Source organism: Clarias gariepinus, chromosome 19, assembly GCF_024256425.1.
Source record: "Clarias gariepinus isolate MV-2021 ecotype Netherlands chromosome 19, CGAR_prim_01v2, whole genome shotgun sequence".
NCBI lineage: Eukaryota > Metazoa > Chordata > Actinopteri > Siluriformes > Clariidae > Clarias > Clarias gariepinus.
The window spans coordinates 20,682,797-20,700,234 of record NC_071118.1 but is presented as its reverse complement, the minus strand read 5'-3'; the positions used below and the strand labels follow the sequence as shown (position 1 = coordinate 20,700,234).

At 37.2% G+C, this 17,438-nt stretch overlaps 1 protein-coding gene across 1 annotated transcript; it reads right to left on the bottom strand.

Annotated features, from left to right (window-relative positions):
• Nucleotides 1–3,674: 3,674 nt before the first annotated feature.
• Nucleotides 3,675–16,334, bottom strand: dolpp1 (dolichyldiphosphatase 1). Its single transcript, XM_053477779.1, has 8 exons — nucleotides 16,134–16,334; nucleotides 11,285–11,385; nucleotides 10,695–10,779; nucleotides 6,395–6,494; nucleotides 5,649–5,747; nucleotides 5,439–5,567; nucleotides 5,167–5,256; nucleotides 3,675–4,761 (listed from the first exon to the last, which is right to left on the bottom strand). The coding sequence occupies exons 1-8, from the start codon at nucleotides 16,207–16,209 to the stop codon at nucleotides 4,725–4,727; spliced, it is 717 nt and encodes a 238-aa protein (XP_053333754.1). The 5' UTR covers nucleotides 16,210–16,334; the 3' UTR covers nucleotides 3,675–4,724.
• Between the last annotated feature and the right edge of the window lie 1,104 nt (nucleotides 16,335–17,438).

Here is a 17,438-nt window from a genome sequence, read left to right as displayed (position 1 = left end):
AAAGAAAATCTTTTGAGGTCCACCCAGACATGAATCAATATGAGATGAGAGGGGAAAATGATGTAACTGGGAGGTGCCACATCAATCTGACCTGAACACAAGTATCTTACATCTAATGAATATTAAGTAACTATTTGACTTAAGGAGGAGCAAACAATGAGGTAATAGCTAGGTAAGGGTATATAAATCATGTAAAATTGGGAAAGTGAAGGGTGTCTGTTGTTTTTTGGCTGGCCAGTCCAGTGCTGTCCATTTACTTTTGGTTGCAATAATCTCTTTTTGCTTTTCAATACTCAAGTAGTTGTTGGGTTTTTGTTTGGAAAATTGGCTCAGTTTACAAAATTCACCACGACACCAGTGAGAGTGGGAGATGAGGGTTACCGTTACTAGCAGATCACGGTTTAGGAATTTTTACGACAGGCGAGTGTTGTTGCGCATGAGAAGGTTAGACCACACAATTTTCAGGGGTGAGATGGGGTTAATGATTAATAGCATTGTTTAAGAAATGTTTAAGCTAAGTGGGCATGTGTGTATTCAATACATGGGGAAACCTTCACACAGGGATAGGAATCAGGGCTAAACAGTTTTTAGGGGGGAAGTTTCATCAGACCCTCACGTATAAGTTGAGCTTGCTCTCAGTGAATATTCTGTAATCTCAATTACACTTTCCCCCCTCCAAATCTAAAAAAAAATAAATACATTTTTTAAACACCACATCTGAAGTAAAGGTTGAAGTGCTTGATTTAGCCTTTTTTTCTGCTAGCTGTCAATGTGACAGCTAGCAGAAAAAGTGTGCAAGTGTGATGTCATTTTAGAAACTTTTCTTTATGGTTTTGCCTTCCATTCCACTGTAATTTTAGTTACACAAAAACTTGTATTTAAAAAATCTAAGGTAAAAGTTTTTTATATGGTGTTGTCTTGTTTCCCCAGCGTTACTGGGACTTCACCTATGATTAACTAAATGTAAATATTAAATTTACAGTACCTGCATTGCAATTTTGGCTACACAATCTTTTTGTGAACATTTAACAACATACTTTATTTGTTGTTTTTTTCATGTATGAAAGTTCTGTTCACAGTCAATGCTACTGTATATGTAAGTATAACGTAATTAAACCATCAAGGTAAAAGTTGTTGTTCTTAATGGTCTTCCATTACACTGTAATTATAGTTACACTAATTATTTTCTTAAAAACCTAACATGATATCTAAGGTAACAATGTTTCTTCGTGTTCACTCATGTATGACAGTTCTGTCAGGATTGTTCGATAGTTTATAGCAGATGGGACAGCAGTGTTTATGACGAGCGATTTGTAAATGTAAAGTTTGACCAGACAGTTTTCAAAGGGCATCGTTTATGTAGTTAATTGTTTGTCTTGTTTTTCTGTTACTAAACCTTCATCTATGTTAGCTGTCAATGCTATATGATATAAAAGCTGTTCTTGATGGTTTTGTCTTCCATTATATTGTTTCTTCAGCTATGCATATAAACACACACACACACACACACTCTTAGCAGAAAAATTTATAAACAATGCTACAGGACATCAGCCTCTTCTCCTCCTGAAACCTGTCTGGTCTTTATCACATGTGCATCTGCTACTTACCATCTCTCCCGACTTCGATATGATTAAACATGAAAAAAAATCTTGCCTTAGATATTTTTTTTAAATAAAATAATAATAAATTTGTGTGACTAAAATTGCAGGGTAATAACATTTAGCATCGACAACTAAAATAGTGTTCATACATGAGGTGATGGAGGAAACAAAATAAACTTTTAGATTTTAAGAAAATTTTGTTAAAAAACTAAAATTTCACCGTTATTATTTCAACTTTCATAGATGAGGAAATATTGTAATTGAAGACACAACCATCAAGATCAACATCTTTTACCTCAGATGGGATGAAAGATTTTTCTGCAAAGTTAACAGAACTTTTATATACCATAGTTTGGTGGAAAAAAAATCAAATCCATTACCGCAATTAAAGTATGTTGCTAAATGTTTACAAAATGCAATGCAGAAATAAATTGCAATGTTGCAATGCAGGTTAATTTAATATTTACATTTAGTTACCAGAACGTTCACAGGTGAAGTCCTAGTGACACAGTTAAAACGAGACAAAACCATAGTACATCAACTTTTACCTTAGATTTTTTTTTTTTTTAAGTTTCTAAAATTACACTGTAAGAACACAGAGCATTGACCGCTAACAAAGTAGAAAGAAAATGTGAAGAAAATATGTGTAAAAAGATTACAGGATATTTACACTTAGCACTGAGAGCTAACTCAGCTTATATTTGTGGGCCTAAAAAAAAAGGGGGGGGGGGGGGGATCGAAACGGTCAGGTATTTCTTACCTTCCCCTGTAAAGGTTTTCCCATGCATGAACACACACACACTTACTTAGCGTTAACATTTCTAAACAATACTATTAATCACCAACCCTATTGTCTGGTCTAACTTTCTCACAACACATGCACCGACACTAACAGAGTAAAACATGAATTGAACAGCACCTTAATATTCAGGTATCATACAAAAATAATGAAAAAGGTGGATAATTATCTAACATTAGCACCAACTAAAACCTTTAACATACCTCTAGAAATTTTTTTTAAAAAGGTAATCAAAGGTCACAAAACTGCCAAAATAATAATAATAAAAAAAGTGAGTTATTAATTCTTTGCCGTGCTAGATAAGGCCGGAAACAGCTGATGGTTGTTAATTTAGATACAGATTGATTGCCCATCATCTGATGATGATCTATAAACGGGCATGTAAGCTGCTGTAATGTGATGTAAGGAACAGACCTCAAAATGGTAAGAGAAATGGATGCTGGTGGAAAAATATGAAACTACGAAACAAAAACAGTGTGTCGGTAAAAAATATTGGACATTATATAATATATATTATATAAATTTGGGACAAAGCAACATAGGACATTGGTTTAAATGTTTTAATGCTGGATTGACTGCCTACTTACCTCCTATAGGGTGTATGCACAACAGTGCATTTTTTTTCCCTCAACAAACAGATGTGAAACAGACATGACCTACTATATCCAGTTAACTTTATTCATCCAGATATGATTTACACAATCAAAAAAGGGAAACAAAAGCACTATTCTGTTGACCCTTACATTTATAGCTACTTTGTAATGGACATGTTCATTACCACATGCTAATGGTTCACCTGAGGTCTGGGTTTTAAAGGACTTCTCACTGATGGTACCAAATAAAGTGGAATGTTTTAGGATTGGCGAGTTAGTGTTCAACAGACTAGAAAAAATGTATACGTTACTGCCCAATGTTTGTTGGAGCAACTCCAATAAATCATGTTGAATTTCATGTCCCATAACATCCGCCAAGCATCTTACCCCAACTATGAGATCATTTGACCATTAAAAAAATTATTTAAGTCATATAAATTGATGTAATTTTCTTATCATACTCCTTAAACTCATTCATCTTGTGCAGCTAAAATGTTCTTTAAGGGTCATCTGTTTAGGAAAAAAATAAATAAATAAATAAGTCTCTTTAACCGCATCTGAATATATTGCGATGTAAACCAATGGTTTTCTCACTGTTTTCTTACACCTGCTCAAGGATGTCTGAGAATTAAACTTGTAAAAGTTATGCATTTTAACTTTCCTAGAGTAAAACAAAACTGCTAAGTGGTCAGGTAAACTTTTATTAATATTACCTTTGAAGGAAAACTCCCCGACAACAACAATAAAAGTACCTTTTAAACATTTAGGGTATAAAAGACAAAGCAGGTCTCAATCTCAGAACTAAGAAACTCAAATACACCTGCTTTAGCTTATCGGCTCATGATCAATACCACTATAAACATTTTAAGGTAGAGATGCTTTTCGAAGCAAATTTATGTAAATGCAAGCAAATCATCAAAACTTAGATCTATCTTTCTGAACAACAAGAGCTATGAGTGTGAAGCTGGAACCAATCATTATGGGAAAAAAGTCATCTGCATGGGAAGTACAATAAAAAAAAAACAGTTAGGAATGTTGCCTTTCTAGAAAAAAAGGAAGCAAATTGAAGTTCATTTTCTCTAATGTAGCTAGTGTTCCATATAATAAAATGGTGATATTTTTCCATTCTGATTTACAAAGTGCAAATTATTTTACTTGATATTACATATTAACAGAGAATGGAAACTTATTTCCAAAGAAGGAAAAAAAGACAAGGACTTTCCCCCTTCACTTTCCCACTACAAATCCCCACCCAAAATGATTACACAGTTTCTGAAAGAAAATGTCATGCTGTAACAAAAAAAAAAAAAACCCCAGCTATAGGTCACTAAAGTATCTTCTTGTTTTCTTTCTCTCTCTCTCTTTCAATCACACTCCAATTTTAAACCAGGTACCCTCTTGCGTTAATGGATAAAATACATATATATATTATGTTTCTTGTTAAATAGCTTCGCCTCTTGCACGGTCAGCATGCATCGGGAAAGAGATGACGAGAGGAGAGGGTTGATCCCCCACACAGGCCCTGCCCCTTCCCCCTTGACCTCTCGGATTGTACTCTCGTTTTTGGTCCTCCTGAAAACAGAAAGCTTCAACCTGGACAGTCCAGACGTTCGATCTCCAGTGTGTTAGAATGTAGGAGTGTGTGTCTGTTGTGGGTGTGTGTGAATAAGTGAGAGTGTGTGTGAATGTTTGTGGTCCTTTTTGTCAGTTTGAACCAGCTGAGTGTGCGCATCACTGGAGTTTTGTTCCCAGCTTTCGTTGTCTGTTTCTGCATGAAGGAACATGGGAGGAGTCAAAGATCAGCAGACTGATATAACACAAATGTATATAGAACATTTATAGATTTTCAAAAGTGTCTGTCTGATTTTTTTGTTAACAAAAGAATAGGTTCTTTGGTGTGACAATTCATCCATCGCATTGACTCCAAAATCCATTTTTCTACATTTATATATGTTTGCATTTGAGGTGGTAAAATTTAACTGTTCCTTTATAACCCTACAGATTATATGAACTAAACTATTCACACAGTTAAATATAAGTGTCTATAAAATTGTGAGACTTTGAGAAACGCAATACAAATCAAATCTGCACCTAGGTATTGTGATAATATATTGTATGAGGAGGTCCCCTGCTGTTTCCCCTCTGGAATGAACAAGTAACAGGTGAGAGTTACCTGGCTTCTGATCTGGTGACTGTGTACTCGAACCACAGAATATTGGGAATGAGACTGGTATCCCGCACTAGGAAAAACTCTGATATGGGCCTAAGACAGAAGAAAAGAGAGGTAGAATGAGAAAGACAAGGATGTTTAACTTCTTAATTCAATCCCTTCCAAGGAATAATTAACAATCTAACAAATAACTCTATCCCTTCTTGGGCAAAAAGAAAAAATCAGTAATGTATTTTAATTCTCTTGTGGTTCATTAGAGTGTCGATGTGTGTTACCAGGCTGCTATCTTGGGAAAGATCGGCGTCAGCACCTCCTGCGTTATGAAAAACCAGACCACGCCGACCATCATTCCAGCTACACCCCCATATATCACCTGACTCCAGGTATGGTATAGAAGGTAAACTCTGTAAAACACAAAACAAACAATAACCACCTTGACTTATGATGCGATTTTAAAACAACTATAACAGCAAACACAAACCTACCTGCTGTACGACACAGACAATGCCACACCAAGGAGGATGATTGAGAGCACATGTCTCCATAACAACTCCACACATCTGGCATTGTTTGTCTGATGCATTCTGTCCGGAGGAAAAAAATAAAAAATAAATAAATGAATAAATTCACTAGCATTTGATTTTTTTTTATTTTATTTATAGACAGTTTGCAGCTACACTTATCCATTATCTAATATGAAAGATTTTCACTGTATAGACTAAAATTTTAAAAAAGGAAAAATTTCATAACCCAGCGGCCTCTTGTCTATTTTGTTTCCTATCTGTTCTACATTATCTGCACATATAATAATACTGTAAAGTTAAACTGTCCGTACATTAAAGATATTTGCCAAAAAATAGTTTTGGGGGAGGGGCATGCAAGATGAGTAACAGAACATATATCAAGATGTTTTTTATTGGAAGTATTGTCTATCTGTGCACGCCTCACATAACTACTAACACATAGGCTTTGTTTCATCGGCCCACGAAAAGAGAAGATGTGCTACTTTGATATTTAAATGAAAAACGGCATGATATCATTAAAAAAAAGATAATAATAATAATTAGTTAATTTCAATAAAATTCAACAAATGGCGCTTAAATTTTTTTATATGCGTTTCTGAGTGTCCGATTAAAATCTACTTAATAAATGCACATTGCGTTTACACGTGAAAATCTTTTTAAAATTAAATTCAATGTGAATGAAGTCGTGGGCACATCTAGTGACCTACCTTAAATAAAGAAAGAGGAAAAAGTAAATGACAAAGAACCAGATGAACTGCGAGTGGCTGGACGGCATGCCGTACTCTGTGGTTACTGTGCTGTGGCCTCCTGAAATAACAGAATATAATGCTATAAGGTAAATGGGCTACATGCACAGTCACTATATACATCACACCACAGTAATGTTATGATGGGCATGATTATGATTAAGTATAATCCCATGTCCAGTGTAGACTCAGTTTCCTGGGCTTGGGTGACTTGTGTGGAACCTCACGTAGTCTTTTGCCGTCATGGCCCACCCACCTCACAGTTTGACATGTCCTGTTTTCTGAGATGCTTTTCTACTCACAATGGTTGTAAAAAGTGTTTGGACAATTCTTGGGTCACTGTTGTGTGTAAAAATCCCAAAAGATCAACAGTTTGATTATGTTTGATGTGAACGTTACCCAAGATTCTTGATGTATTTCTGCATGATTTCATGCATTATGTTGTCACTCAATTGATGGCTGATTGGATAACTTCATGAATGCAAAAGTTTTAAACTGTTCTAGAGTTTCATACAGTAATATTCAGAACCGATTATAACAGATTAATATTGTTATAAAATATTTTGTATTTTTTTATATTTTGTATTGTAAGGTTTGTGTTTGCAACTGGGACAGGACAATACAGTGCAGCAAAGACTCATAACAGGAAATGGGTTTCTGGTTTTAAAGGTATGTATACAGTAGCGGTGAGGTGTGTATAGTAAAATAACAAAAAACCACAATGATACCTGGAAAAGAGTAAAACACCACAAAGTGAAGAAACAAGATATCTAATATATAAAGAACAGAATTTAAGTGAATTAACTGACAATTAAAGAATAAATAAATGATGGTTCAGTTGTATATAAGAACAGAAATAGCAAAACAATAAGACAATGAACACTTCTTGATAAAGTGGAGCAATGCAGGAAATCAACAGCTTAATGGTTTTCACACTAATGTAAGCCGGTAATATTAAAATCAGCTTTAACAACAACAGAAGCAACTGATCATGAACCAAGAATCTCTCCCAGAAGTATCAGGGGAGATTTGGATGAAGCGGAACTGAAAGAAAGCTGCAAGGCAAGAAGTGGGAGATATGAATGCATTTGGCCCCCAGAGAAACAAGGTGTGGCATGCACTCTGAAAAACAATTACCAAAACAAGTGGAAGGAGGGAAGATGAGACCGATGGGACCAAGCGCACAAGTAAACGCCTGTCCCGAATGATGCTTATAAATGTGCATGTCCGAAGAAGTGCAAAGCGCACTCGACACTGTAGTGGGACTTAATACACTGCCATGGGACACATTACAAGCACACCTCACTAATTACGTGTAACAGCAAAGGAAATTTTAAAAAATGCTAAAGAAGCTGCACAGGCAGTGAACACAAGGGTGCACAAAATGCAATAGGGAGAAATAATCAGCCCAAGGAAAAAACAAAGATTAAAACAGGCCAAGAGCTAGGTTGAACAGTCCATGCCGAGGCCGTGTCCCATTGCCGTCCATGGCCGTCCATACATGTACACATTGGGCAGAATAGGCAAGGAAAGCAAGGTCAAAGGAGACTGCTTTCAAAAAATAAATAAATAAATAAATAAGTGCCTGAGGCAGCCACAGAACCAATGGAAAGGACCCTGGATAGACAAAGCCCAACAGCAATTGGCGGGCTTAGCCAATTTACAGCCAATCCCATTCATGAGTGACACAGGTACCTTATATTCTTGTATAGAATCAGGAGCATCGTCCTCTAATGCAATACAGTGAAAAGCATTAGGCTTCTCTGGAAAATTACAAGTGCTGCATTGCAGCTGGAAGACACCAAAGTAACAGCACCAATACTCCACTCACCAAGTACTCCACTGAACTTACTTAGATGAGATGCAATATGCCAATTCAAGGCAAGAATGCAGTGTAACACAAAAGGTCTTTATCTGACCTTCCCTGAAAGAAAGACCATGAGATGAATTACCTATAGTACTGTACCTGCCCACAGTACAACATGCCATTCCATTTGTAACTCTCCAGCAGGCACCTAACAAGCAGCTAATTGCCTCCTCCAATACATTACTTGACAGTATTTCTAAAGGTATGCCATGAGGAATAGCTGCAGCAGCAGCATCACATTTCAAAGTAATGTACAACACACTATAAACACCGCACGCACTGCACACCTTGCTGACAAATGCACAAGAGACCGAATATGACGTAAAACTTTTTACATCAGAACCACAAAAAGGTTCCAGACAATGAGTCCAGTAAACTGAATGCTTACACAAAGGGAGAAAGGCAGTAAAGGTGGCTACCACACTCAACCCAATAAACAGAATTAAAAGCGCTAATCGTGGTATATACGGTGGCGAAGGACGAATCCTGTATGCTATACACTGACTTGTTGTACGTGTAGAGTCTGCTGATTTTATGGGACCATTTGGATCCAATATGGATTCTAGAAAACAGACAGGAACCCAGATGTACATGGAAAGCAACAGTGCAGGATCCAAAACTCACAGGATGAATCAGAACCACCTGTCATCCTCTCCAAGTGCATCAGAAACCAGTTCACCAGCTAGCAAAGGAGCTTTCCCAACATTATCAGAAAACTGTGCCGACAACAGACTGACAGAACTGAATCTATCTGAAGAATAATCACCCCTCAACACTAGATATAACCTCGGTGACCTGAGATACGGACGACAGCTCAGCCATTTACCTTTAGCAAATTAAACTATAATAAGAGGAGAATCACTTCTAGCATTTTAATTATTGCACGACAAAGACATCAATCGTTTTTATAGATTGTATGAAGATGGATCATTTGTATCCAAGTGTTTTTACCTATTTTTCCTTCTATTCCTCTCAACTGGTCCTGGGAAAGCCTGGTCATGTTTAATCCACATCAGCGAGGTGTGATTTTAGGGATATATAATTTATCTTATTAATAATTTATTACCTCTAAAATCGCCCAAACCAGGAATGCTTGGGAAAAAGGAATTGGAATTGCAGTTGAGTGAGGAATGATGTGAAAAAGCCAGGGACAGGTTACACGTCAGCGCTTCCTGTCCCTGTCTCAGTCTTATTCAGTTTAGGGTTTTGCACAGAATCCACTTTTACAAAACAAGGCTGGCTGAAACCTGTCCTTATGTTGAGGACACATGTGACAAGTGTCATGCCTCTCCATGTCATTAAGTCACATGTTCGTTTTGTGCCCAAATTTACAGTATAGAGGTTCAGGACAGGTTTTTTCCAGTATTATGTCCACTATACTTGGAGTACAGTTTTAACCCTGTCCATTAATTGCTATATTTGGTACTCGATACCTATAACTTGATTTAGTTCCCCCAACTTGTTAAAGTTTTTTAAAGTTGTTCAAGTTCTTAAAGCAAGATGTTAAAGCTTTTTCATCTTTGCTAACCAGATGTTTCAATAAGTGTCCCTCTACATCTCGGTGGAACAAAGATTTATTACTTGTTTTAAGATCAAATATACACTAAGAGCTTCTACTGAGAAGTTCTTTTACAAATGGCACCAGTTATTTCTTATTTTTTTGCCTGATTGAATACCTGAGCTACCTCATGCATTAGAAAGCATGTACAGTACAGTATGACTTGTTTGACAGACCTGAGCCAAAGGCTGTGGGGAGTGTGTGTGTGTGTGTGTTTGGGTTTTTTTTTTTTGGTTGGGTTCTTTATATTTTTTCTATTTTTTCCATTTCCATTTTTTTGTTCTTTATATTTTTTTTAATATTTTTTTCTCTCGCTTGTTGTATAAAAAATAATAAACTTCATTTATTGATTTTCTTGCTATTTGTGTACCTAATGATGGTTAAATAAAAATAATTTGGTTAAATACTCGAGGAGTATTAAAAAGATGACAGGGTCAGGTTCCTCAGCGGTTGGTTCCTGACCTAGGATCAAGAGCTAACTCATGTTTATGAAACTATTACAAAAAATTCTGCTTAATTTCATCCTGATCATCTATTTCCAGTCTTTTTGGTCAATATTTGTTTTTTCGTTCGAGATTACCACATTAAGTATTAATTGATTGTTTATTTGTTGTATTTAGAGGGTTAGCATCATCTAGTGGGAATGAAAAAAATTACCATATCAAAAATTAAACAAACTAGTTCTTAAACAGGTTCGACCTCGCAGACTTGTTGCCTCTGATACAATTATTATTAACTAATATTTTAACAGTTTAACCCAGTCGATTCAGTTATCCATGTAGAAATAATGGGCGCCTGATAAAATCTCTGGAGAAAAAGGGGGGGGGGGGGCTTACCTCCACATGGGCGGGGCTCCTGTAGGATGTGCTTCAGCAACCAGTTTAGCCCTTCATTCATCACCAAACCACCAAAGAAAGAGATCTGCAAAAAAATATATATATATTTTATATATATATATATAAATATATATATATATATATATTTTTTATTATTATTTTTTTTTATTATTATTTTATTTGGTCATATAAATTGCTCTCGCATGATTCAGTTTTTGTTTTTGCTGCAACACTACTATCCCTCTAATGTATCAGTTCTTTTTGATAAACACTATAATTGAACACATAAATGAATGCAAATATATAAGCTTTAATAGTTTCAGAGTATTATAATTTCTTTAACAATTTATCCACAAAAGAATTACACATAGGGAAGGAAATACTGTACGCCTGTCTACTCCTGGTACCATAAGTTCAATGACTAGAGTACACACTGAAATTATTTTTCTTTGTCAATTTTGACATTCTTGCCTTTAGTTACCTTTTTTGATAAACCATGAAATGGATTATAATGTCTACTACTAAAAAATGTCAATGACATTTTTGTTACAAGGCAGTCTGGCAAAAAGCTCAGAGGTAAGAAGACTTACCGTATGCAGCTCTCTCTTAAAGACAATGAGCGTGACGAAGCCAACCAGGATGGCCATCGGCAGCAGACTGGCATATGCCAGGATCTGCCCTGCCACATCACCTGTTTATTAAAAAGGAATGCATAAACAAAGCAATTGTTAAATCACAGGTCTCACTATGGATACAGTCAGACACAACACTTTTGGACAAACGTTCACCATTGTATATTAATACTAAAGACATCCAAACTACGAAAGAACACATATGGAATTATATAATAAACAAAAATGTTAAACAACCCGAATAATGTTTTATATTTGTACGGTTGTCCTAAGTAGTAACATTTAGCTTCGATGATAGCTTGGCACACTCAGCAGAATCATGAGGTAGTCACCTGGCATGGTTTTTAGTTTACAGGTGTGTTAATCCAGGAGTTAATCCATTTAGACATTTCTTGCCTTCTTAATGTGCTTTAGACCATTGAAGAAAAAGGGTGTGTTAAGAGTCACTAGCCCTAACTAAAACCACTGTTCGAATCCATACTATGACAAGAAATACTTAGTTAACTCTTTACCAAACACTCTTTTCCTAAGTAAAGAAAAAAGACAGTACATAATTTTAAGAAATGAAGGTCAACGTAGAGTTAAAAAAAAAAAAAAAAAAAAAGGCACCAAAACCATTAAACGCTTTGATGAAACTAGTTTGTTCCCAGGAAAGGAAGATCAAGAGCTTCCTCTGCTGCAGAGGATAAGTTTATTAGAAATCCAAGAATCCATTACTTTAAAAAACCAACGAGGAAGAGGCTTGCTTGGGACAAGAAACACAAGGAATTGACATTAGATCAGAGGGAAACTGTCCTTTGGTCTGATGTGAAAATAGTAATGTTTGGTTCTAACAGCCGTGTCTTTGATAGACGTAAAGAGGGTAAACAGACGGGTTCCTGAATGTGTGGTTCCCACTGTAAAGCATGGAGGAAAAGGTGTAATGGTGTAGGGGTGCTTCGCTGTTGACACTGGTGGTGGGTCAAATTCGAGAGAACACTTAACCAGCATGGACAGGCCATCCCATTTGGTTTGCACTTAGTGGGACCATCATCTGATTTCCAACAGGACAATGACCTCAAATACACATAGTCTACTTTCCATTTTTTGGAGTAAGCCAGGCTATGTCACACATTTGTTTATGTTTCTTCCACACACTCTGTCTATACATGGTTTTGGTGTTTTCAGATACGTCATGTAGAACCAAACTCATCATTACTTTTAAAACTTGTAAATTTAGCTTTTACAGAAATATTGGAATTATTTTGTCACACATACATCCGAAAACAATCATACCAACATGTGACATTCCTGACCCCATATACTTTTGTGAAACAATGATCAACTTAAATGGTATTGTTGACAAACGCTACATAAATTCGTAACTAAATGTATATTATTTTTAATAAATGGCAGGCCTTTTATGATTAAATAATTGCAGAGATCCACATTACGATGTAATTCATTGCGTAGTGCTATTACCATCTCTAACGCTTTAAATATTTATCCATTAGTTGCTCCTGCACTATTCAGGTAGCTAGAACTTTTGCTTCTAGCACATCTGCTTCTCATTAATCAGGGTTGTGTGTGCAAGAATGTAGGGAGAAGGTAAGGGAGTAAGGGAGAGTAAGGCAGGAGTTGGGGTTAAGGGAGTACTGCTTTTTCAGGGCTGATTTAGGGCACCTGCACAGAAGGGAAATGGAGTTGAAGTTGTGTTGTGTTAGCTATTCCTGGTGATTGGGTCTAGAATAGAACATTTTTATTGAACTTGTATTTCCGTGCATGCCCTGTTACTAAACTGAGAGTATCTTCACCTTTTTAAGGAGGTTAGGGAACCTTAGCCATGGAGGCGTACAAGTCGGTGCCAGGCCCAAGTATGGATTTGGAAAAAAAAAAGGATGGTTACATCATAAAAGGCATCTGGAGCAAAATCAAATATGCAGATCAGATGATATGTGGTGGAAACCCCTAACCAGAAGAAGATGAAAGAAGAACAACATTCATTTCCTTTCCAGCTAATTATATAGTCTTTTAGAATCTTCAATGGGTGTTTTATAGTTGTTCTATGTCTGACGTGAACATTATCTTATTTTAATAATACTCATGAGGTTCTTTATCTACTTGTAACTGATCATAAAACACCAGCCCTTTAAGGTGAAGTGTTTTACATGATTGTATTGCTTAGTTCTTTGGATGAAAAAATTTCTATCATAATAACACCTACTCACAGTGCACAAGACGATCTTAATAAATTATTGGCCAAATTCTATAACCTAGTGTGCACCACCACAGATGCTGCACGTCAGATTATACAAAAAAGCTTAAGAACTTTTGTGCTGTCCATGCTTTTGATTAAAGCGGATTAGAGAGTCACAAATAAAGATAATAATACCCAGAAAACAAGAGGTATTAAGTTAACCTATGTGTTAATCTACCATTGAGAACACAGTATGGTAAAAAACGGTATAGCATGAGAAGTAAGGACTAAAAAGCAGTGGCTAAAAAGCAGGCTCTAGTAGAGACAAGACTGTACTATGCAGAAAGTAACCCTGAGTAACTCCTCATTTCTGTGTCCTCATTTCACGTCCCATGATATTCAGTGGGAGGATACTCAGTCAGTCTTAATTTAACCATTCTTAAAAAAGAAGAAGAATTGGGACGACTACAGCCTCCTCTTGGACAGCTCTCCATGTGTTCACTCCGACACGCTGAAGAGGACTAGGACTGAATCCTCTGCCCACTACCACGAGCTCTCATTTCAGTGCCAGGTTTTATCTGTGGTCACATGACAGGGACTCCCACTTGCTGATGGCATGCTGGAGTATTAAACAATATACAAAACTATAGTACAGTACCAAAACGCGGATTTCTCTAGTCTTTTTCTGGCTACATGAGACATCCTTATACTATAGGACTGTCTCTAAAATTAAAATCAACATTACATTTATTATAGAGATAAACCAGTCCATTGACCAGTGCCCAGATTTGGCTGGTTTTCAGTTTGATTGGCCCTGACCATGATGTTACAAACTAATTTTATTTACATTTAGGCATTTGGCAGGCACTTTTATCCAGAGCGACTTACATTTTAATCTCATTATACATCTGAGCAGTTGAGGGTTAAGTGCGCAACTTGGTGGTTGTGGGGTTTGAACCTGGGATCTTCCACACCGTAGTCCAATGCTTTAACCAACAATACAATAAGAGTTTATTGTTTAAATTTTGCACTTTTTTTTGTGAAAAAACTAATGCTATAAGGAATTGGCTACATTCATCATTAAACATTTTTCCAAGGGATTAAAATTGTAACAAAATTTGAGGAAATGTAATATCAAATAATTCTCAAATTTAATCATAGCCAATTTCCACCAGTCGTTAGGGGACTCCCCTATCAAGGCTACAATCACCAACAAGGGAGGACAAGGACTATCACGTGTTTCCTTCGAGCGACGTAACAGCGTAACACACTCATAGGCTAACTCTATCCACACCTTACAGTCACATGAGCTTGCAGATGCCCATGATTGGCTAGATCAATGCGAGAGCACTAGAGTGCCCCCCACCTCTCCCCTCCGAAAGAGCTCAGCCAATCAGCTCTCTCTTTAAGCTCTTGGCTACAGCATCACCGGGAGATGATGGGGCGACCTCGTTACCACTGCGCCACATGGGGGCCAAAATTGTCAAATTGGCAGCTAGGTATCATGAGCATATTGTATCAGGAGGTGACTGGTGATTCCCATCACTAAAGTAATAATACTGTTAGGGGAAGTATGTAGCCAAAGAAAATGTAAGACTTTATAGGACTCAGTATCTGACATACTGCTGGGGTAGTATGCACTGGGGTAGTATGCAGCCTGTCTACCCACACCACCCAAAAATGTCAATTACAGGTCAAAGTTACAAAAAATGATAACTTTATAGCACTTAAATAAGTGGTTATCATTCTGTGATGTGCCTGTGATAAGGGCAACAATAACAGTACAGGCTAGTGAACTAGCTAATATTAAAAAATATTAATATTATTAATATTAATAACGTTTTCTACTTCTCTTTCTGTCTCTAAAATTATTTTGTTAAACAGTCATGTATAACAAGCTTGGATTAAAACTTAACCAATGCATAAGGACAGTATCTTAACTAATGCTTATAAAAACAAACAACTTGGTAAGTTAGCCAGCTAGCTAGCTTGGACGCACTCTATGTTTTTTCCTTAAACATAATGGCTGAAAAGTAAATAATAAATAGAATAAATAAAACTGCCGGAATGACAAGGTACTCATTTGGAGTTGTGTTAGTTTCTGTGCAAGTTCTATAAACAGTAAATAAAAGGTCTAACGCCAGCCAAAGGGAGTCCCAGACAGAGTAAGGGAGAGCACGGGTCTAAACGCGCATGCGCGGATCAAACGCACAATTCGGCAGCTCTCGTTAAACTCCCTGCGGTCGTTATTTTCTTTCTCACCCGTATTACGCCTAACCACGCCTTGCTGATATAGGATTGGCTGGCAGTAGCTGCCCTCCTGGGCTGGGTTAGAATAGGCTGTGAGGAATTCCAGTAGTGTCCAGAATGATGATTTCGCACAGGCACGAAATTTTAGCCAATCACAAAGCATGAGATTGTATGTGTCGGAATATGAGTGGAGAAAAAAGAAAACCAGCTCATCTGAACGATGTATGCGCGCTTTCCTATGGTATCACTATTTGGCAAGCAATCCCTTAGTCGTGTCCATTCAGTTGTAAAACCTCACACAGCCTCCCCGGCGAGGACAAAGTGCTGCTCAGTGATGTGAATCGCTTTAGAAAAAAACAAATAATTACAGTTTCCACTCACCAGCGGGATACTCTACGTGCGTTAAAGATATCGACTGCCATCGAGGTGGTGCCGAGCACTGCTCTTCCGCCGCCATCTTACCCGGACACCGGGCATCGAGCCTCGACCAATCAGCATGAAACGCCTTTGCGGCTTCACCCAATCAGCGTTTACCGCGCGCCGCCAAGATAATCGGCCATTCACCATGGAGATTCTCAAAGGGGAAAAAAAATCTGCACGGGAACCAACGTCCAATCAGAGACGTGCAGTTGATCGACCTCGACCAATCAGCGGGCAACAAAACTGGACATATTAAAACTGGGTTTATTCAAATGAAAGAATGAAAAAAATAAAAACTGAATGGAGAAATGTTGGTCAGTAGACACCGCACGCATTAAGCAGAGTATTCCAGGGCAGTAAATATTTTGTAATATGCATCAAATAAAATAAATGGTTAAAAAGCACCTATTTATTATTATTTTGTCGTTGGTTTTATACAATAGAATGCACAATACTGTTAGCTAGGTTGTGTATATCCATCCTTTGTAGTCCAACTAGGGACCATTGGGCCATTGATAATTACCATTGTAGTTATTCCCATTTTATGATTGTGTTAGGAACTCCAGTCAAGATTCACACACGTATTCACACACTACGGGCAATCGTGGAACGCCAAATAGCCAAATCTGCATGTCTTTGGACTGTGGGAAGCCACATGAGGATCCTGAGGAAATCCACCAAGCACAGGAGAACATGCAAACTCCATGCACACATACCTAGGTGGAACCTGGATCCTGGAGGTGCAAGGCGACAGTGCTAACCACTAGGACATCTGCAATCTGTGAAATATTTCTTTTATGCATTAACAAATTTTAATGAGTTCTGATGTCACACATGCATTAATTAAGGTCAATATGTACACTGTCTGGCAAAAGAAAAAAAGTGTGCACACAATGAGGTGGCCAATTTATTTATTTTAATTTTAGTGACACAATGTTCCTGAGCCAAGACTCCACCTCCTGAAGCCACCTCAGATCATAACACTCCTGTCACTCCATACAGGGGCCGCGATTCCACTGATTAGCTTCACTAACAAGTGGTTTTCTTATGGCCACACAGTTGTTTAGTCCCCATCCTGTGAGTTCTCACCACATCATACATGTGGAAATGCTCTTACTTTCAGTGGGAAACATAGCTGTAATATCAGTTGTTAATTTTTGTGATGCAACTTCATCAAGAGTTTAAGTGGTCTTCTTTCCAGATCATTTCCCCCTAATAACACATTTTCTTCCATGAAATTCATGGCTCATCACTATCTTTCTATGT

Coding starts and splice junctions, on each gene's coding strand:
- dolpp1 (XM_053477779.1), bottom strand. CDS start 16,209: ATGGCGGCGGAAGAGCAGTGCTCGGCACCACCTCGATGGCAGTCGATA. Junction 11,386..16,133: donor GCACGTAGAGTATCCCGCTG/GTGAGTGGAAAC, acceptor TTTAATAAACAG/GTGATGTGGCAGGGCAGATC. Junction 4,762..5,166: donor GTCACCAGATCAGAAGCCAG/GTAACTCTCACC, acceptor TCCTTCATGCAG/AAACAGACAACGAAAGCTGG.